This window comes from Balaenoptera borealis (genome assembly GCF_965194805.1).
Source record: "Balaenoptera borealis genome assembly, contig: HAP1_SCAFFOLD_1339, whole genome shotgun sequence".
In the NCBI taxonomy this organism is placed as follows: domain Eukaryota; kingdom Metazoa; phylum Chordata; class Mammalia; order Artiodactyla; family Balaenopteridae; genus Balaenoptera; species Balaenoptera borealis.
This window is the reverse complement of record NW_028122882.1, coordinates 4317-27391: the sequence shown is the minus strand read 5'-3', so window position 1 is coordinate 27391 and position 23075 is coordinate 4317. Positions and strand designations below refer to the sequence as shown.

Below are 23075 nucleotides of genomic sequence, written 5' to 3'. Positions count from 1 at the left end.
ACAAAGAAAGCTGAGAATCAGTGACAGGAAATGATCACCAGTAAGAATTACAACAGTCACCGCTTACCTCGTAGCTTACGGCACTGTCCATGATCCTTAAGAAGAGTTAGTAGAAATGCCTAGCCCATCTTGCCCTTGAACCCCTTAAAAGGTACACGACTGCTGTGTTGGTGTTTAGGGGGAGCATCTCACTTACCAGGGACTGACTTCTCCCTTGATCCCTCTGTAGTGATGGAGACTTCCCCGCTGATGAAAAATTCCCTGGGATTGCAACCTCCAAGCCAGACAGCTTTCCTATGGAAAGACAGAGAGCTTGTAAAGATGAAACACCAGTCTGCGGGAGAAAGGGAAGAAGAGAATGATGGAAATCGTTTCTGGGAAACTATTTTTACATTATGTTTTGTTTGTTCCTGGTAAATAAACTGAAATCTTCTTAACATTAAAACAAAATCTAAACCACTAAATTCAATAATACAGGAGTATAACTTTTGAAAAAAATTTCTTTGGCTGCGCAGCATGTGGGATCTTAGCTCCCCAACCAGGAATTGAACCCACGCCTGCTGCATTGGAAGCGCAGAGTCTTCACCACTGGACCACCAGGGAAGTCCCAGGAATATCACTTTTAAAGGAGAAGTTATAAACCCCTTGGTTATATGAACTGCAGATTTTTAGTAAGAAGTCAATATATTTGTTGTTAGGCACATTTTATGTTAGGCTGTCTCCCTGCACAGGATGCAGGCGCCTTGAGAATGGAAATCATATCCCTCTATAGTACGTCCCTCTTCTTTCTGCCTTGCAGTTTGCTGCTCCACTTGTTCAACCCCACCTAGTAATAACCTATACTTCCCTCGTTCCTGTTTTCCCATCTTGAAAACAGACAAAAGGCAACCAAACAACGCAAAGGTCTCAACAAATAAGGGATATCCAAAACCAGAGATGGCCAGAACTTCTGTATCCCTCATGAAACCTAGCCCGGTGTTCAATATGTAGGTATCATTAATACATGCGTGTTGACTGAAACAGTTTAAACTCAATTCTTCCACTTCCCAGTTTAGTTTTAGTCCTCATACAAAACGTGATAATCAACTTGCTTAATGCTAGGGATCACAGTGAAAAATAATATCTGAACTGACTTCTGTCAGATGAGTGAGAACTAAGGTTAATTCAGTGTATCTGAAGCATAGAAAGTGAGGGCACAAGTGGCACAAGATGGGGCTAGAGAAGCAGAGAGGATTCTAGACCACGCAGAGTCTTAAAGGCCAACAAACACTGTGTTTTCTATTCTCAAAACAATGTTTGTGAGCGATGTTTATGAGCAATGTTCCAACTTGCCTTGAAGGTTTTTTGTGTGAAGAATGGATTGGAAGGAAACAAGATATATGGACACTAGTTAGGACCTAATCGCAACACACAGGCAAGTTCAGTATTAGGGTGTTGAGGGAGAGCTGACAGATTCCAAAGAAATTCAGGAGATGAACTGAAGCGGGCTTAATGGGGTAGGAGATGGAGGAAAGGAAGGTCTTAGGGAATTAAAGGGTTTACTGCACACATGAGCAAAGTCTCAAAATTAATCATTTGAACGTACAGAGGTAGATCTCTCAAATGACTCCGGTTAGGAAGCAACGGTACGCCCTTTAGAATTCCTACAGACAACACAAATCAACTGTTTCGATGGAAAATTCGGCGGGACCGGTGCGTTTTTTCACTCCAACTTAGCTCCAGTTCCTATTACTCACATCTTCTGTGCCAAAACAACACAGCTGGAGGAACTGAAGGGGATTCCGTTTTGGTAATTAAGGAGTGTCCCCAACACTGACAGTCCCATCTTAAAAAGCACTCCCTCTGCATTTTACCCGAGGAGCAATGGCCAGAGCCTCCCTTTGAAAACGATGGGCAGAAATGAGACCATCACACACAGTCCCTTTCAGCTACTGTGAACTGAGCCGCGAGACGACCAATACCCCCTGGCACAGCGCGGACGGGCCAGCGCGCGGGGGCAACAGGGACAGGAGACAGCACAAGAGACGAAGCCCAGGCCCAGGGGCCAAGGCCTATTACCTTTCCGGCATGTGCAAAACATAAAACAGAAGCAATATTGTAACAAATTCATTAAAGACTTAAGAAAAAAACAAAACTCAGATGCTAAAGTGCCTACTCTAACCACTATACTATATTGCTTCTATAAAACAAGCACTAAACCTCAGATACAGAAAAAAACCCTTTTCGTGTCCTCACACCTAGGTCAAAATTACAAAGCGTTAATTCAGGAGACAGAAAGGGAAGGAATAAATCTGAATGAATCTGAGTCAGAACACAGTGCTATATAACCTTAGGCAAATTCCACAATACCCATGCCTCAACATGGCAAATTCCACAATACCCATGCCTCAACCTCCCTATCTATAAAGGAGTTAACCACACCAGCGCTAACCATTACTTGCCTCCTGGTAGCTTGTGAGTGTTAATTAATATTTGTAATAAATACACAGATCATCAGTTGAAAGAAACAAGGAAAACTACAGCGTTATTATTATTGCCTTGTTGCTAGAGCTAAACACCACAAATCAACATAAATAACTTATGTACACCAAGAATGTAGGGTTTGAATATGTACTTTGAAAGGCCATCATATAATTAGTTGTTTCACCTCTAATTGCTTTTCCTTTTTTTTTTTTTTGAATTTAAAAAAGCAATACAGGGACTTCCCTGGTGGTTCAGTGGTAAAGAATCCGTCCTGCAATGCAGGGGACGCGGGTTCGATTCCCGGTCGGGGAACTAAGATCCCACATGCCGCGGGGCAACTAAGCCCTCGCACCAAACTACTGAGCTCGCACACCTCAATGAGGTAGCCCACGTGCAGCAAACTACAGAGCCCACGCGCTCTGGAGCCTGCACGCCACAACTACAGAGCCCACGTGCCACAACTAGAGAGAGAAAACCCGCACGCCACAACTAGAGAGAAGCTCTCATGCTGCAACGAAGAGCCCGTGCGCCGCAACGACAATAAAGATCCCACATGCCTTAACGAAGGTCCCGCGTGCCGCAACTAAGACCCAATACAGCCAATCAACCAATCAATCAATCAAGTGGGGCGGGGGGAGCAATACAGGAATTTCCCTGGCAGTCCAGTGGTTAAGACTCCAAGCTCCCAATGCAGGGGGCACGGGCTCGATCCCTGATTGGGGAACCAAGATCCCACATGTGGCACAGCGTAGCCGGAAAAAAAACAAAAAAAGCAACACATACCCTACGGCATTTATCCCAGAGAACGCATGTTCGCACAAAAAAAGGTACACAAATGTCCACAGCATCTCTATCAGTAATAGTCAGGAAATGGGAAAAAAACTCAGATGTTCTTCAATGGGCAAGTGATTAAACAAACTGAAGTACAGCCAAACCATGGAATACTACTCAGCAATTAAAAAGAAAGCGGCACTGGGACCTCTCTGGTGTTCCAGCGGTTAAGACTCTGCACTCTCAATGCAGGGGGCCCAGGTTCCATCCCTGGTCAGAGAACTAGATCCCGCATGCTGCAACTAAAGACCCGCACAGCCAAATAAATAAATAAATAAATATTTTTTTTAAAAAAGAGGAGCACTGTTGATTCATGCAATTTGGATGACTCTCCAGGGAATTACACTGATTGAAAAAGGCCAATCCAAAAGGTTGCATACTGGGAATTCCCTGGCGGTCCAGTGTTTAGCACTCAGCACTTTCACTACCTGGGCTGGGTTCAATCCTTGGTCGGGGAACTAAGATCGCACAACCGGCAGCGCAGCCAAAAAAAAATTTTTTTTACTTAAAAAAAAAAAAAGGTTACACACTATATGATTTTATTCACATAACATTCTTTTTTTTTAATTAATTAGTTAATTTATTTTATTTTTGGCTGCGTTGGGTCTTCGTTGCTGCGTGTGGGCTTTCTCTAGTTGCGGCGAGCGGGGGCTACTCTTTGTTGCAGTGTGCGGGCTTCTCGCTGCGGTGGCTTCTCTTGTTGCAGAGCACGGGCTCTAGGCACGCGGGCTTCAGTAGTTGTGGCACGTGGGCTCAGTAGTTGTGGCTCCCGGGCTCTAAAGCGCAGGCTCAGTCGTTGTGGCGCATGGGCTTAGCTGCTCCGCGGCATGTGGGATCTTCCCGGACAAGGGATCAAACCCATGTCCCCTGCAATGGCAGGCAGATTCTTAACCGCTGCGCCACCAGGGAAGTCCCACATAACATTCTTGAAATGACAGGTTGCCAGGGACAGATAGGGCCGGGGGAGTGGGAGATGGGCCATCTTCCCCAGGGGGTATTTTCCCTTGATCATCTGCACAAAAACTTTAATTGCAACTTTATCCACTGCACTATCAGATCACTATGATTTGGTGGGGAGTGGGGGAGCAGCAGTGGCTATAAAATGGCATCAGGAGAGATCCTGTGGGATGGAAATGTTCTCTATCTTGACTGTGTCAATGGCAATACCCAGGTTGTGACAGTATACTATGATTCTGTAAGATGTTACCATTGGGGAAAACTGGGTAAAGGACACACAGGAGCTATCGCACTATTATTTCTTACAACTGCATGTAAACCTACAATAATCTGGACACAAAAAGTTTAATCAGAAATGAAGGCAACACATGCCTCTTGTAACAAGTAAAACAATAGTCTGTGGTCAGTCTCTTTCTCTACCCGTCCCATTCCCTCCCTCTTGAGATAACCATGCAAACTCACTGCTCATACAAACAGGCATGCATTTAATACTTTCTGTTTACTGTATCAAAATGGGATCATACATACTACATATTACCCTGCAGCCTACCTTCTTCACCCATCATCCCTATATCATAGAGAGCTTAAAAAAAAAAAATTTTTTTTTAAGTGCCAAGCAGGATGGCAGGTATAGAAAATTTTCTGACTAGGGCAAATCTGACAAATGTTTACCGTGCTAATGTGCCATAGCTCAGCCAGGTGCATTCAGTGAGAGCACAATATGCAAGTAGCATTCTAAAGAGATCTGCAAAAAATGCAAGGTCTTCAGCAGCTCTTCGAGGATCCCATCCCCCTCTCTGCCTCCTCCATGGAACCATCCCATGGAGGTTGAACAGTTTAACTCCATTTGCCCCTCCTGCTGTTTGTGCTTTCGTTGTATACTTCTGTTCTACATCTCCACAAGACATTATTATTGTCACTTATTTACAAAATAACATATAAATATAAAGGTGTATGTACCTGGGTATATGTACATGTATATATTAGACACACACACACTTTAAGTGCTCTTTGTTCTTTCCTGCAGTTGTGTTCTTTTTTTTGGGGGGCGGGGGGGGCAAGTTTTTATATTGGTAAAGTTCTGTACTACTAGAAATATAAGATTTGAAAAGAAAAGTGAGACTTGAGGATCATCTGTGGAGCTTATCCTCATTCTCCTGCTGACGCATTATATGTTTATAATTTGAGAACTGCAGATAAATACAAACTGGTCTTCTCCATACTTGCTCACTAAGGAATTCCTCATTTCTAGGAAACGTCTATTTCAAGGAAAGGAAACAAACAAAAACACCTAGTGCACTAGATGATTAAAAGGTACACATTTTATAGCCTGAGTTCGAGAAAAAAATTACCCAAGAAACGGCCTTTTTCCCTAGGAGCCAGCTTCTACTAGGGGAGTCTAGGGTTCTCTAGGCAAAGAAAAAAAACTTGCCAGTTTAAACAGAATAACAGAAACGTTCAGCCAATCAAATATACAGAACTCATCACTTGCAGTGAGGAATGAAAGGCCTGTATCAACAGAAACAATAAATGGCACCGGCAACGTCTGCAACAGAAAACAAACAGGAAATCCTTTAAAAAGCCAAAATTGCAAAGACAGATGAACAGGGTATGAAATTACACGCCGGGCAATGCACCTGTTAAAGGAAAAGAGGCGCACACCAAGTCTGAAGTCTTAAGAATTCGGTGTTTAACACTACTTCTGCATGCTGCCCAGCAGAAAACTCGGGTCCTGGCTTAATCCACAACGCACACTTCATTTAAGGAGGTGAACTGCTTGGTCTGACTCAGTTTCTTATTCTGTAAAATGAATGCAACACAGCTGTCGTGAGTCCCCAAAGAATTCTGCACAAACGCTTTGTAACTCCAAAGTGCTGTGCAAATCAGAGCAGCCCTTCTCTCCTTCACATTCGTTGGACTTAGAATTTCAGAAGTTTAGCTGAAAATACAGACGACTCGGAAGCAAGGGACTGAGAGTGGCCCACACAGGTGGAAAGAAATGCAGAAACTGGAGCACCTCATACAAACCGCAAGAGACCACGTTCACGTGCACACGTTATCAGTGACAGAAAACGCCACCGGTAGCAACTGTAAACCACTGAGAGGACCAGCAACGACATGTGTCCAAATCCAGCCGGCAGCACAGCCTCGTCGGCGGCAATGCCTTAAACACAGCTCCCCGCACTCCGCGGCCTAACAAGATCCACTTTTTCCAAAAAGTTTAGCAACTTGCCAAGTACACTGGCGTAGTTCACCTTTTTTAATTGCTAAGCAAACATGCAGGGGAGTTGAGACAATCAAGGGAATGTTCAGCCTTCCTCAAAAATAAGATCCAGGAAATTCACGTTTTGCTTGAACAGTTTCATGTCTAAAACTGATCACAAACCTCTGTTTGATGTTGTTTTCTCGCTGCTGGCCAATGAGCCCGGGAAAGAGAACCAATTCTTTCAAACAGGGAGGGCTCTCTGCACTCTTCAGCTAAACCAGCGAGGCTTTACCACCGTCACGTTTAAAATAATGAGGAGGATGCCTCCATAGAGTTTACCGGGCTGCGCTAATCACGAGGGGCCTCGGGCGCCCAGGGCGGATCCCAGCGCCGGTGGCCGCGGGACCGGACGCCCTCCCCGGGACCCCCCCAGGACCCCCTCCCCGGGACGCGGCCGCGGGACAGGACGCCCCCCAGAACCCCTGCCCGGGACGCAGCTGCGGGACAGGACGCCCCCCAGACCCCTGCCCGGGACGCAGCTGCGGGACAGGACGCCCCCCAGAACCCCTGCCCGGGACGCGGCCGCGGGACACGAAGCTCCCCCCTCCCCAGGAACCCCTCCCCAGAGCGCGGGCCTCGCCGCCGTCTCGCAGCACCCGCCGCGCTCACCGCGGGCCGGGAGCCCCCTCAGGCCGACTGGCCCCCGCCCGCCGCCCGGCCTCCCTCCGGCCCGCGCCGCCCGCCGCGCTCACCGCGTTTTTCTTCTGCACCATCTTGTCCATCTTCTTGGCAATGCGGACCACCTCGTCCTCCATGGCCCTGGCAGGCCTGCCCCGCGCCGGGCCGCGGGGGACGGGAAACGAGCGGAGCTGGCCGGGCGGCAGGTAAGCCCAGGCGTCGGCGAGGGCCCTCACCAGGCGTCACCGAGGCGCTTCTTCACTCACGACGACTGCGACGGCGGGGGCGGCGGCGGCGGCGGCGCTCCTCCCACGCAGGCAGCGCCAATCGAGCTCCCAGCTCGCGGCGGCGACGGCGGCGGCGCTCCTCCCACGCAGGCAGCGCCAATCGAGCTCCCAGCTCGCGGCGGCGACGGCGGCGGCGCTCCTCCCACGCAGGCAGCGCCAATCGAGCTCCCAGCTCGCGGCGGCGACGGCGGCGGCGCTCCTCCCCCGCAGGCAGCGCCAATCGAGCTCCCAGCTCGCGGCCGCGGCGGCGGCGGCGCTCCTCCCCCGCAAGCAGCGCCAATCCAGCTCGCGGCGGCGGCGGCGGCGCTCCTCCCCCGCAGGCAGTGCCAACCGAGCTCCCAGCTCGCGGCGGCGACGGCGGCGGCGCTCCTCCCACGCAGGCAGCGCCAATCGAGCTCCCAGCTCGCGGCGGCGGCGCTCCTCCCCCGCAGGCAGCGCCAATCGAGCTCCCAGCTCGTGGCGGCGGCGGCGGCGGCGGCGGCGGCGGCGCTCCTCCCCCGCAGGGCAGCGCCAATCGAGCTCCCAGTTCGCGGCGGCGGCGGCGGCGCTCCTCCCCCGCAGGCAGCGCCAAACGAGCTCCCAGCTCGCGGCGGCGGCGGCGGCGGCGCTCCTCCCCCGCAGGCAGCGCCAATCCAGCTCGCGGCGGCGGCGGCGGCGGCGGCGGCGGCGGCGGCGGCGGCGCTCCTCCCCCGCAGGCAGTGCCAAGCGAGCTCCCAGCTCGCGGCGGCGGCGCTCCTCCCCCGCAGGCAGCGCCAAGCGAGCTCCCAGCTCGCGGCGGCGACGGCGGCGGCGCTCCTCCCCCACAGGCAGCGCCAATCGAGCTCCCAGCTCGCGGCGGCGGCGGCGGCGGCGCTCCTCCCCCGCAGGGAGCGCCAGTCGAGCTCCCAGCTCGCGGCGGCGGCGGCGGCGGCGGCGGCGGCGGCGGCGGCGCTCCTCCCCCGCAGGCAGCGCCAATGGAGCTCCCAGCTCGCGGCGGCGGCGGCGGCGGCGCTCCTCCCCCGCAGGCAGCGCCAAACGAGCTCCCAGCTCGCGGCGGCGGCCGCGGCGGCGCTCCTCCCCCGCAGGCAGCGCCAATCCAGCTCGCGGCGGCGGCGGCGGCGGCGGCGCTCCTCCCCCGCAGGCAGTGCCAAGCGAGCTCCCAGCTCGCGGCGGCGGCGCTCCTCCCCCGCAGGCAGCGACAATCGAGCTCCCGGCTCGCGGCGGCGACGGCGGCGCTCCTCCCCCGCAGGGAGCGCCAGTCGAGCTCCCAGCTCGCGGCGGCGGCGGCGGCGGCGGCGCTCCTCCCCCGCAGGGAGCGCCAATCGAGCTCCCAGCTCGCGGCGGCGGCGGCGCTCCTCCCCCGCAGGCAGCGCCAATCGCGCTCCCAGCTCTGTTCTTTTGTTTTTTTTTTTTTGAATTCTGAGATTTTTCATTTGAAGTAAATCTTAAAGCTATTAAATTCACAAATATGCTAATTTAAATACCCAATTCTATTATCTAAAACACACATTGCAAACATACAAATATCTATTCTCTCCACATGTCAGAGCCCATTCATTTCATGGTTTGGAAATGGGGAGAATAGATCCCCTTAAACTGCAAGTCAGCAGGTGTTTCTTTACAGTTAACTTTAGCAAAATTCATACAAAATATTAATGAACAATGATCTTCTTTACTTGTTAACTCACAAGGAAACACCTTCAAAACTGCATTTTGTTAAAGTTTCTGTACTAAAATGTAGAAAAACTGAACTACACAAATATTGAAAAGTTTAAAATTCCTTAATTTTTTATTCCTGGTACCACTACCACAATTTACAGGGCAATATACCTGATGTAATGAAAAGAAAAAGACAAAGCTACAACAGATAAAAGACCTCAGGAATGTACATCTAATTGACCCTCCGTTGCATGAATCAATAGCTGCACTTTTTGCAAACTGTGGCTAGGACAGTCCTGAACAAGAAGGGTTTCCTGTTTAAGCTGCAGTAACTTTTCTGACTATGGATCATCGTTCCTTCTGCGGCAGGTTTTTACAGTTCCTCTAATGCATTTGGGACGACTGTCTCAAAGTAACCTGCAGCTTTCCTGACAACTCCTCGCTCTCTCTCCTGCTAAGAACTGTAGCCCTTTTCTTCTGAGTTTTGAGAACCTTCTGCTACCATATCCACCACTTCCACCACCAGATCCATAACCACCACCATAGGGACTTCCCGAGCTTCTTCCACCAAAACTGCCCCCCTTCATGGGTCCATAATTTGATTGCTGTTGTCCACTATAATTTCCAAAATCATTATAGCTCCCACCACCACCACCATAGTTACCTCCAAAATTTCCTCCTTCATTGTAAGCATCATATCCTCCACCACCGCCACCATATCCACCATCTTGGTTTCCATATCCTGGTCCACCACCACCATAGCCTCCTCTACTACTGTAACCAGGACCACCACCATCGTTACCACCGTCGCCTCCAAATCCGTTTTATCCACCATCACCTCCTCCATAACTACCTCTGCTGCCACCACCTCCACCACCATAGCCTCCTCTTCCACCAAAGTTTCCACCACGGCCAAAGTTACCTCCACCACCTCCAAAGTTTCCTCCACGACCCATAAAGTTGCCAGATCCACCTCCACGACCTCTCTGTGATCCAGCAGATTGCATTTCTTGTTTAGAAAGGGCCTTTTTCACTTACAATTATGCCCATTAATAGTGTGGTATTTCTGAACAACAATTTTATCAACTGTATCATGATCATCAAAAGTTACAAAAGCAAATCCTCTCTTTTTTCCACTCTGCCTGTCTTCCATAACTCCTATGGTTTCAATCTTGCCATACTTTTCAAAGTAGTCTCTCGAATTACATTCTTCTGTATCTTCTTTAATACCACCAACAAAAATTTTCTTCACTGTTAGACGGGCACCAGGCTTTACAGAATCCTCTCTAGAAACAGCTCTCTTTGGTTCCACTACACGCCCATCAACCTTGTGTGGTCGAGCACACATTGCTGCATCCACCTCTTCAACCCAAGAGTAAGTCACAAAACCAAAGCCCCTGGAACGGTTTGTCTGGGGGTCTCTCATCACCACACAATCTGTAAGTGTGCCCCATTTCTCAAAATGTTCTCTTAAGCTATCGTCTGTAGTTTCAAAGCTCAGACCACCAATAAACAGTTTTCTCAACTGTTCTGGTTCCTTTGGATCATGGCCCTCCTCCCCCCGGCGGCGGCGGCGGCCGGAGTCGGGCTGGGGGCGACCGGGCGGCGGTTTTACCTCCGTTTTGAGACCGGACTCGCCTCTTCCAACTCGAGTTCAATATGGGACCGAGAGCCCAGCTCTGTTCTATGTTGGGCCATTTTACTTCAGCCCAAAAAAATTTCTTCTAGTATTCCCTAAGGTCTGCTGGGGATCAGTTTTCTTATTTTTCATTTATCTGTATTTGATTTTTTAAAATTGATTCCAATTTTCTGTTGAGATTCTCCATATTTTAATCTATTAATCCCCATCTTTTACTCTCAATATAGTCATTTTAAAGTTCTGTGCTAACTCCAGAATCTGAATTCCCTCTAAATCAATTTTTCTTGGTTTTTTTTTTTTGTTTTTTTTTTTGTCTTAAGTTTTAGTCACTTTTTCCTGCTTCAGGAATTTCATAATTTTTGATTGTGTGCTGGACGTGGTGAATAAAAAATTCATAGAGACTGAAGATGCTATTACTTTGCACCAGAGAAGATTTACCCTTTTCTCTGTTAATCAGAGTGGCTGATCATTTCAGTCATTTCAGGAATTTTACTAGGTCAGAACTGGGTTGGAGCTTTAGTTGTCTCATCCTACCTATGATTTTTCCTAATTTGTGGCCTCCCTGGATTTTTGCTGTGAGCCTGACAGGTCTTTGATTCTTCAATAAATACAGTCAGTTATTGACTTCAGTCTTTCAGATGTTTGAATTCAGCTCTTTAGGCTCTCAGTTCTCACAGCTTCAGAGTATGGCAAATGTAAGGAGAGACCAGCTATGTATTTGTTGCCGTTACACTTTCTCAGTGAAAATTTGTCTCATAAACACTGAAACATTGCAGATGACTTCACTTTTTCTGACTCAGCCCCCTTCTTGGGGATGGCACTTCTGGGTTTTTACTGTGAGTCTGGTAGGTCTCTAATTCCTCACTTTGGAAAGTTCTCTCCCTCAGGCATTAGGTATTTAGCTTCCTGCTTTATATAGGTTCAAAAACTGGCAAATGTCTTGAAGAGGAGACCTAATGATTGTCACAGGCCCCTTTATCTAGCGGGATTTGGTTTGTTAGTGCCATGACTGTGCAGGAAATTTCACTCTGCTTTCTTGGCTCAGTCCCCCATCATCCTATACCACCCTGACACTAAGGAAATGTCCTGTGGGGGAAATCGGCTTGACATTCTGCTAGATTTCACTCCATCATGCCAGCAAATGAGTTCATCAAAAGATATGGTGATTTCTCTTTTCCAGTGGAGTATGTCTCCCTACACCAAACCCCTGCTCCAAATCTCTAAATGTCCCTCTCTAGCATATTAGTTGATATTGTTTCTTGATTGCTTCCTTAGCTCGATGATCTTTTATTCAAGTTTGTTTGCTCGTTGCAGCAGGAGTGATGGCCTGTGCCTACCTAGTGCAGGCATATTATTATGGAGATATGGCTTTGGTCCCAGACACCACAATAAGGAGAATATCATAAGAAAGCAAGTCACACGAGTTGTTTGGTTTCCCAGTGCATGTACAAGTTATGTTTATGCTATACTGTAGTCTATTAAGTGTGCAATAGCATTATGTCTAAAAAAAGTACATATCTTAATTTGAAAGTAGACTTTAAGAATGCTACCCATCATCTGAGCCTTCAGCAAGCTGTAATCTTTTTGCAATAGTAACATCAAAGATCACTGATCACAGATCATGTAACAAGTATAATAGTGAAAAAGTTTGAAATATTGTGAGACTTACCAAAACATGACATAGAGACACGAAGTGAGCAAATGCTGTTGGAAAAATGGCACCACCAGTAGAGCTGCTTGACACAGGGTTGCCACAAACCTTCAATTTGTAAAAAAAAAAAAAAAAAAAAAAAAAAAAAAAAAAGCATTATCTGCAAGGTACAATAAAGTGAAGTGCAATAAAGTGAGGTATGCCTATACATCCTGCCTCAAAGCAGAAATCCTATTTAGATCACCTTTAATTTCTCTCTATGATATATCAATAGTTTTCTATTCTAATAGGGTTCTTACATTTTTTATTACACTTATTATTAGGTATATGATGTTTTGATGATAATGTAGATGGCATATTTTTTAGTTTTTAATTTTATAACTTTTCAGACACAGAAAAATGTTAGTGGAATTTTTTAATGTTTGGTCTCTTATCTGGCAACTCTTCTAAAAACTAACTGATATTCTAATAAGTTATCTGTAGATGGTTTTGGATTTTCTGTATCCTTAATTATATCAACTATGGAAAGTGACAGTATGATTTCTTCCTTTCTTAGCCTTATATTTCTGATTTCTTTTTCCTGCCTTACTGCTAATGCCATTTAATACTTTTACTAATAGGTTGAATAGAAAAGGTAAGAGTTGGCATTCTTATTTTGTTCCTAATCTTACAGTGGACGTTCTCCACATTTCACTATAAATAGGATGGTGGCTCTAAAGTTTTTTGTAGTTTCCCTTTGCTATGAGTTTTTAATCATACATAATTATTGAATTTTATCAAATGCTTTATCTGACTATACTGATATGATCATATACATTTTCTCCTTTATTTTATGGATGTGGTGCATGACATTTATTGATATTTGAATGTTAACTCACCTTGCATTTCTGGAGTAAAACAACTTGGTAGGAATTCACACACACACACACACACACACACACACACACACACACACATTCACTCACTCACACACTCTACATTTGATTGTCTAACATTTTGTGTATGATTTTTGCTTCTGTATACATAAGGGAGATGGGCCTATTTTCTTTTCTCATAATTGTCCTTTTAATTAGTGAATAGTATATAGAGGGTAGAGATTTAAAAGACCTTTTAAAAGGTCTTCTTCTTCTGTGATATAATACAATACAGTATTACTCCATTTTTTAAAAATGACCTTTTTCATTTTCAAATAATTTCAAATCTGCAGAAAAGATACAAACAGAGTTCCCTTTACCTCTCTCCCAGTTTTTCCTATTGCTAACATCTTATACTACCATAGTATATTTTTCAAAATTAAAAAGCCAACATTTATACATTACTATTAACTAAACTTAAGACTTTTTTTGGATTTCACCAGTTTTCCTGTTAATGACCTTTTTCTGTTCTAGGACCCAATCCAGTATATCACATTCCACTTAGTTAGTTGTCATGTCTCCTTAGTCTTCTCTGGTCTATGACAGTTCCTCATTCCTTCCTTGTTTTTCATGATTTTGACAGTCTTGAGGAATATTTGTCTGATATTTTGTAGAATTGTTCTCAGTCTGGGTTTGGCTGATGTTTTTCTCATGATTCGACTGGAGTTATAGGTTTTGACAAAGAATACCGCAGAAGCGAAGTAACCGTCTCATCACATCATAACAGAGAGTATGTAGTGTCTCCGTGACATCACTGGTGATGTGAAACATCATCACTTGCATAACATGGTGTTTGCTTGGTTTCTCCACTGTAAAGTTACTTTTTCTCCCATTTTATACTGTCTCTGGAATTCAATCATTAAGGCCAGCCCAGGACTGGACTTAAGGGGAAGATTAAGCTTCACCTCCACCTCCTTGGGGAGGAGATGGATGCCGGGGGGGGGCGGGGGGGAGGTTACCTACATATGGAATTCTTCTGTTGGCAAGATTTGTCTTCTCCCTCCCTCCTATTATTTATTTATTTATACACTCATTTATTTACTCCATTATGTTTTAATATGGATTCTTTATAATCTATATACATAATTACAACCTTAAAAACCTCTGGTTCCCCCACTGACATATAAACTTTTTGAGGAAAGGCTCTGTTTCTTTTTTATTTTTGTACACTCTATGCGTTTAGCATAGTCCCCTAATTTATAGTGGACTTCCAGTAATTATTTTTTAATGGATATCTTTCCACTTCAACTGAAAAGTACCCTTTCCTTATATAATAGCATTCTAAATCCAAAATAAAAGTAGATTTTAAAATAAGTAAAAGTAAACTCATGCATGATCACCCTGTAATAAGTATGTAAAAAAGCACAGGGTACTGCAGAAATAACTTAACCATTTGAGTTGGATGTGTCTCCAAAAAATATTGAAGCCACATTTGGAAAGAAATTACAGTATTTGATAAGCCAAGGATATGACCTGCTGTGTGCTTTCTCTTTTTTGTTCAGATCACCAAAGGAGATTAAGACCCCGTTTTCTCCCTTCTCTGGAAAATTATCATCTGATGCAGTCACTCAGATAACAACAGAGAGTCCAGGAAAAACCATGTTTTCATCTGAGATTTTTGTTAATGCTGAAGATCGTGGACATGATATTCCAGACCTCAGTACACAGAAGTTGGGCAAAGTTCCTGTCAAGTTTGCTTCATCATCTTCAGTCCAACAGATTACTGTTCTTCATGGCACAGATGGTAAGAGAATTTTAGGTCACATTACCAACTTTTGTGTGTCATTAACTAAGAAATTTCTTGATTGGGTCTTTCTAGTTAGAAAACCTAATTTTAATTTTAAGCATTAGGTTGTACATGATTAAAACATCTTTTATTTACATAGCTATGAAGAGAATATAATTTATTATGTTTTTACTTCAATTTCTAGTGAAGTTAACAACCTATGTGAAACTCATGCTACTTGTGGCTGACGTATTTTCAACTCATAATACTTGTCATAAGAATGCAAGTAGTTCATGAAAACATAAAAACTATAGAGGTTCAATTTTAGGGAGGTAGATAACTATTTGGCATTGTTTCTTTTACTATTGTTTTGCATGATACAGTGAACAGATAGCAAACACAATACCAGTCTATTTCTTGCTCAAGAAACGTTGAGCAGGGACCCAGGTTGACTGTGACTCTGCTTTCTTTAAAACATGGAACCTTGGATTCATCATCATAGTCAACTGGAAGGGACGAAAAGCATGGAGGAGCACATGTTGGGAGGCTTTTATGGGCTAGGCCTAGGTGTGGCCCACATCACTTTCCACTGACTAGGAATAGTTTAGCTGTGCTTTCCAGGATGAAGAAGAAATGAGTTTTGGTGAACAGCTAGCAATTTCTACCATAAGGTCTACATTTAGAGTGTTCCTATGCTATCATGACAGTGATATTTTTATAGTGCTTATACTATATAACATTCAAAATTATAGCAAGTTATTTTCTTTTTCAGACCAGTAACTGGAAAGTTAAGTTCCCATTCTACCTCCAAATGAGGGTGGGAACTTTCAATTACTAATTTTAAAGTATTCAACAGTTTGTACAAATCTATTCAAAATATATTTTAAGTTTTCCTACTTGTGCAAAAAGTTTACCTGTCTGTAGGTATAAATGGAATATGCCTAAATGTATAAAGAAAATTGCTTAGTTCCACATGTAAATTGCACTGAATTTAATTTGAATAAATACATTTATATGTTGAAATGGTTATATTTCTTTTCTTTTTTTTTTTTTTACTTTTATTTATTTTATTTTTGGCTGTGTTGGGTCTTCATCGCTGCGTGCAGCCTTTCTCTAGTTGCGGCGAGCGGGGGCTACTCTTCGTTGCGGTGCACGGGCTTCTCATTGCGGTGGCTTCTCTTGTGGTGGAGCACGGGCTCTAGGCGCGTGGGCTTCGGTGCATGGGCTCAGTAGTTGTGGCTCGCGGGCTCTAGAGCGCAGGCTCAGTAGTTGTGGCACATGGGCTTAGTTGCTCCGCGGCATGGGGGATCTTCCCGGACCAGGGCTGGCACCCGTGTCCCCTGCATTGGCAGGCGGATTCTTAACCACTGCGCTATCAGGGAAACCCGAGATGGTTATATATCTTATACATTTTTATTGTGATATAAAATTATGCCCCCCAAATGTATAGTCTAATCAATATCACACAGAACACCTTTAATGTGTCAGTTACCTATTGCCACCGTGATACTGTATAAGAACCTCGAAAATCTCAGTGCTTCGTAACAACAGACATTTGCTTTCCTCACTCATGGGCTTATGAGTCAGTTGGAGTTTGGCATCAGGATGCAAAAACGGTTTGGGTCTGTTCCACATGCCTTGTACTGAAACCCAGGCTACTCTGGGTATGCTGTTTTCATGTTGGTGGCAGAGCACAGGAGAGGAAATCCAACTGTGAAAGTGTATTTTATACCTCTTCTGACATCAAATGGATCGGTCTACATAGAGCCCACAGTTCACGGTCTTACCTTTACATACAGGTACTTGGTAGAAAAGACTCCTTTAAAAGAGAAATATTATTTGGTTTAATAATAAAAGATTTTTAACTCTGTGGATTCAGAAGTAAAATTTTAAAAATATTTTAAAAGTATACAGAATAGCATGTTGAATTTATGACTATGTGTCCACTGCTCTGAATTAACAAATTAAGAGTAATATGCTATATGTTTATATTTAGTTCCATTTGCAAGTTTTTTGAAGGAATAAAGTTTATGGTTGGACTTTCTTCTTTACCCTTCTGCAGTCCTTTCTTTCTCTCCCAGGAACAACCATTATTTGCTGAATAGTCGCTTCTTCCCCCAGAGATAGGCAGTCCAAAGTAACTTTAAGACTTCTGCATCCAAACAGAAAGTTGTTGAGAATTTCAAAAAGCCACTTATCTTGCCTCTGAATTCTCCATCTCCACATGGTAGCCATTCTTGCCCTGGGTCCATTGTAATTCTGCCCAATTGTTGTTGTCCATTTTCTGCAAACTTTGAACTAAATGGTAAATTTAACCATCACCACCAAGCTTTATATACACTGGTGGAGGAAGAAAACTACTAAGTCAATATTCTAACAATAATGACTACAGCAACGTCCAAAGAGAAGTAGAGGCTACAGCCTATTTTTCCTGTTATTTAAATTCTTCCAGCCTCTATACATTTCTTCATTCTCCTTGAATTCAGCCAGGTTCTCATTGGCTGGGGCTTTGCCTGATAGGTTGGTACAAGTATTCCTAAGTAGTCTAAGGCTTTGCTAGCCCTGCATAGGTTTAAGGTCATTTTTTGTTAATTTCTATGACCAGGCTTGGTAAAGTGGTCCCCTAGGTGTAAGCCATACTCCTACTGACTTTCTTCTTTTAAGGTAACCTTATTTCTCCCTGATAGTTAAGGTCAATTGTAGTTTTAGTCAACACTATGGCATCCTATTCCCTGTATTGTTTCAGTGACATAAAGAATGTAAAATGACTAGATGGCTCCTGTCTCCCGGTAGAAGTGCCCCTCCCTTATTTCTAAGATCTTCCATCAAACAAAGCAGAGTCACAGAGATAGAAAGCAAAAGATTTTAAAGGCTTCTGCCTTTGTTCCTAAATATATGCATTCTGTCTGTAGGATAGGCAAGTGCCATATGTGGTTCTGAGCACATGCCGTATTTGGCAAGCTAGCATTCCAGCCTCAGAAAGTGATGCCTCCCAGCTTGTGCCATGACAGTTATCAGTAAATTGTTCACTCGCTTTTTTGTTTTTGAGTTTACCATAGCTGTGGGTGATCAGGCTTGTGAGGAGAACAGTGACTCCCTTTAGGCATCAGCCTGTTGTCTCATTTCCTTCACTATGAAGTCAGTTCCTTGGTTGGAAGCAGGGTACTAGTAATATGGATTCCATGTCAAATCATCAGAATGATGGAGTGGTCAAGGATGGTAACACAATTCTAAGTAATATAAAAGTTGTTATTGCGTCCAGAATGAAGGAGATCTCATTCTACTCTGGGACTATCAGACTCTGTCTAGAGTATTTTGATTTTTATAAACTAGACATGGGCAACTAGGAGTCCATCTAGAGGTGATTACAGGATGCAAGAGAAGACCATGGTCCATAAGGATAAACTGAAGAAGCTGTTGTGTTTAATCAGGAGAAGTGGTAGCTATCTACAAAATTCTATTTGAATGAGCAGTACAACCCCATGAATACTGAGGAGTAACCTAAACAAGAATTTTATAGGACTCATGTGATGGCAATACTAATCCTTTGTGTAGGCATAGAAAAGGAGAGTAGACTAAAAGGAGGGATGGGATATTTCTGAATGGGAAAATTGAATATTTAAAGATGTCATTTATTCCCAAATGAATTTAAACTCTAATGTAATTCTACTCAAAATTCTAATGGAATTGTTCTTTTGAACTTGTTTAATTGATCTTAAGTTTTTTCCGGAAGACTAATAAAGAAAATACTGGAAAAGAAGAGTAATGGGGAGGATAAATTTTAGCAGCAGCCGGTGGAGTGTTTTAATGGGATGCCTGGAAGTTGCAGACATTATTCTCACCCTTGACCTATGGGCCCAGACTTAGTCATATGTCCATACATGTCTGCAAGGGAGATTGGGAAATACAGTGTACAGATGAGCAGTATGTACCCAGCTAAATATCAAAATGCTGTTACAGAGAGAGAGAGAGTTTCTACCACATCATGAAAGAAAAACAAGTGTATAGAAAAAGATTTCAGGGACTTCCCTGGTGGCGCAGTGGTTAAGAATCCACCTGCCAGTGCAGGGGACACGGGTTCGAGCCCTGGTCCGGGAAGATCCCACATGCCGCAGAGCAACTAAGCCCGTGTGCCACAACTACTGAGCCTGTGCTCTAGAGCCTGCGAGCCACAACTACTGAGCCCATGCTCCACAACTACTGAAGCCTGCGTGCCTAGAGCCTGTGCTCCACAACAAGAGAAGCCACTGCAGTGAGAAGAGTGAGAAGCTCGCGCACCACAACGAACAGTAGCCCCCCCACACCGCAACTAGAGAAAGCCCGCGTGCAGCAATGAAGACCCAATGAAGCAAAAAAATAAGAAGAAGAAGAAAAAGATTTCATCTTCTATAATAATCAAATTACTACCATGTCACAGACATTTTAGAAAGAATTTTAGCAGTTAGTATTTAAAAAAAAGAAACTTTATAAATGACATAATTTTTCACTCTGAAATCAGAAAACTTATGTGAAATGGGGCAGCAGGGGAGAATGGGTATGCTATAAACAGGAAGTCTTTATTACAGAATTCTTTATTATTGAAAATTTAATCCAGCCTAAATTTTTAACATTATGAGAAGGGTTAAATACACTTAATGTGTAGTAGAATGATAAAAAATGTGACGATAGGAAATAAAATGAATATTTTATTATCAATGTAAAGTAGAAAAACTGAATTCCACATTATACATACTATACACAACTATGTAAACAAATAAGAAATACAGAGGAAAGACCTGTAGAAATACATTAAAATATTAATAATAGTTATCTTTGAGTGGTAAGACTTTGTCTTTTTTATTTCTGTGTATTTTTTTAATATTGAGAAGTTATACTTTTTTAATGGGAAACTTATTTTGAAAATCTGCCACATAGAAGAGAATTAGATTTACTTTCTATGACTCTGGAGGGAGAACCTTCAAAGATCAGTAGTAGGGGTTAACAACGACCAGGTTTGGGTTCAATATAAGATAAAGTGTTTCTTAGTTAGAGCCATCTAAATATGGAATAGATTGCTAGGAAGTCGTCTTCTCAATGAATCCTACCCTTACCACTCTATTTAAACTGCATCCTGCTGCAATTTCCCAAATACTTCTAATCTTCCTCAGCATTTTCTAATTTTTGGGGGGGGAGTGGCTGTTTTGGGTCTTTGTTGCTGCACACGGGCTTTCCCTAGCTGTGGTGAGTAGGGGCTACTCTTCGTTGTGGTGCATGGGTTTCTTATTGTGGTGGCTTCTCCTGTTGCAGAGCGTGGGCTCTAGGCGCACAGGCTTCAGTAGTTGCAGCACGAGGGCTCAGTACTCGCAGCACAAGGGCCCTAGAGCACGTGGGCTTCAGTAGTTGCGGCACATGGGCTCAGTAGTTGTGGCGCTCGGGCTCTAGGGCGGGCGGGCTTTGGTAGTTGTGGCACGCAGGCTCAGTAGTTGTGGTGCACAGGCTTAGTTGCTCCACAGCATGTGAGATCTTCCCAGACCAGGTATCGAACCCCTGTCCCCTGCATTGGCAGGCAGATTCTTAACCCACTGCACCACCAGGGAAGTCCCAGTATTTTCTAATTTTTTATGTCACTAATAATTTATAAAAATACTAGATGATTTACTTATTTAGTATGCTAATTGTTTACTGTCTATCTCCCTCTTCTAGAATGCTAGTTTACTGATACATTCCAAGAATCTTGACCACTGCTTGGCACATTAAAGGTGCTTAATATTTGTTCAGTTAATTAATAAATGTTTTCTTATTAATTATTCTGATCTTTATGTCCTTAGGCCAGCCTTTACTGTTGCCATATAAGCCTTCTGGTAGTACAAAGATGTACTATGTTCCCCAATTAAGACAAATTCCTTCATCTCTGGATTCCAAGTCAGACACCACCATTGAGAGCTCACACTCAGGTATTATGCAGAAATTATTCAAAATTTTATTTTTTGAAATTTTATTTGTGGATTGGCTGTTTAATTCTGGATGACATATGAAAGCTCAGTGCTCTTTAATCTTTAAGTGAAACATGGAGATTTTCATGACACAGGCTCTGGTTCAGATAGGTGAGTTATTTGGTCAGATGTATTGTGTACACTCAAACATTTGATAAATATTTGAAGAAAATTGTATGAACAGTTACTTGTTTGGGTTAGTGGACTCCATCTAGGACAAAGGTTTCCAAGTTTTCTCTGTTCACAGTCACCTTAGTGTTTGGGTGATTTCTTTTCTCATCATCGTGGGGATATAAATCATCAGCAGCATATAAATACATGAAGTATTTTTTCAGACACTAAGCTATTATGTTATTAGGGTATAAAAATACTTAGCGTTTTGATCTTACAGCTTAATAAGCAAAAATATTTTTCGTTTTGTGTTTGAAAGAAAACATTTTACTTTGTTCAGAAATATGCATAATTACTTGCTAACGAGATATGTGTGGCTATTAGGGCACAGTTTCTCAAACCTTGAGATGAGATTGGACACAACCACCCTCATTTATTGCTTTTGTTACAGAAACCGTCAAAAATCCAACTCTGCAGAGATACAGACAGCAGCATTGAAAGGAATGTAGCAGTATCTAATGTTGAAACTTTAAACTATCTTTAGCGATTAGTTTTTGTCCTGTACACCAGATATTACATATCACTCTTTCTCTAGAATTTTAAAATATCCCACAACATCCCTGTGAGATCACCACAATAGAACTGCAGATTTAGAAAATGAATAGCATCCTGTGGAGGAACTGAATAAATATTTTCTGTGGAAAATTATAAGGATACAGAGTTGGTATGGTGCGGGGTTTTGATTGTTGGGATAACATATTGATTGGTCCACAGGAGTTGACTTGGTTCAGTTTAGATATAAATTGTTCATGATTTGTCAATAGACATCTTTATAGGTGTAGAAATTAAAAAGAAAGTAGTTGTCCCTGGTCTTACGCAGATTTTCTGTTAATTTTAAGAGGACCCAACTAGTATCTAATGGTAACTGAGTTAAAGCCCCGATATAATTGCTCCTGATTTCCCACTGTGATGCCACTGAAAAAAAGAACCACAAAATGCTCATATGTTAGGATTGATTATGAAGCCTATAACCAGGAACTGGAAGAAATTTTCACTACCTGCATGGCTATGATTTTAAAAACTCACTTAGTGGCTACGAGACATAAAACAAGCTTACTTAATTGATTGTAGGTAGGAAAATCTTTTATCTCAGTCTCACTTTCAGCCCCCTAGTTCAGAAGACAGAATGTACCAATAGAAGTCTAATCAGGTGTTCCAGTATTTTTTGAGGCCTCCTGTGTACTTCTATTCATTTACATCCTAACTCTTCCCTTTGGAGACATTAACTTTGAGAAAAATTGGACAGTAGTGGGAAGAGGAAATGACTCAGGGATGGTACACTGTATCCTGAGAAATACTGTCCGTATAAATAAAGTACTGAATGCATCAGTTAGACAAGAAGAGATCTGTTGGCTATATATACTTGAGGTTGTCATTTATCATGTTCTGCATCTATTCTGAGAGTGAGGGAGTTGACAGTAGAAAATAATAGTTTCTTAGACCAGTAGAGCTGATCTAGATGAAAGCCTAGGAATTGTTCTGATAGATAGTGTCTATTAGTATGTTGTGATTCTATAGATACTAGAAAGATCCAACTAGAGTTTGGGGCCAAGGGCAAGTCATAAACCATTGCAGATATTTGGACCAAATAATTTCTCCTCAGTTGAGAATGAGTAAACAATTGAACTCATAAAATTCTTTTAGAGACAAAAACAAAGGGACTTCCCTGGTGGCGCAGTGGTTAAGAATCCGCCTGCCAATACAGAGGACACGGGTTCCAGCCCTGGTCCGGGAAGATCCCACATGCCACAGAGCAACTAAGCCTGTGCGCCACAACTACTGAGCCTGCGCTTTAGAGCCTGCGAGCCACGACTACTGAAGCCCGCATGCCTAGAGCCCGTGCTCCACAACAAGAGAAGCCACTGCAATGAGAAGCCCGCGCACTGCAACGAAATGTAGCCCCCGCTCGCCGCAACTAGAGGAAGCCCGTGCACAGCACCGA

General features: G+C 43.6%; 1 protein-coding gene and 1 long non-coding RNA gene across 2 annotated transcripts in view; one reads left to right on the top strand and one right to left on the bottom strand.

The window, feature by feature from the left end:
* Positions 1 to 10714, bottom strand: part of LOC309621987 (uncharacterized protein) — a gene marked incomplete at both ends in the record, with an annotated part of 53572 nt that extends 42858 nt beyond the window's left edge. Inside the window, 3 exon segments of the mRNA XM_082409226.1 lie at positions 9504 to 9884; positions 9888 to 10094; positions 10100 to 10714. Of these exon segments, the coding sequence (XP_082265352.1) occupies positions 9504 to 9884; positions 9888 to 10094; positions 10100 to 10714 (1203 nt within the window).
* A 4165-nt stretch (positions 10715 to 14879) lies between these two features.
* On the top strand, positions 14880 to 22474 carry LOC309621988. The gene is made up of 2 exons (XR_014240402.1): positions 14880 to 15008; positions 20798 to 22474. It is a non-coding gene; the product is annotated as an uncharacterized lncRNA (long non-coding RNA).
* Positions 22475 to 23075: the final 601 nt, after the last annotated feature.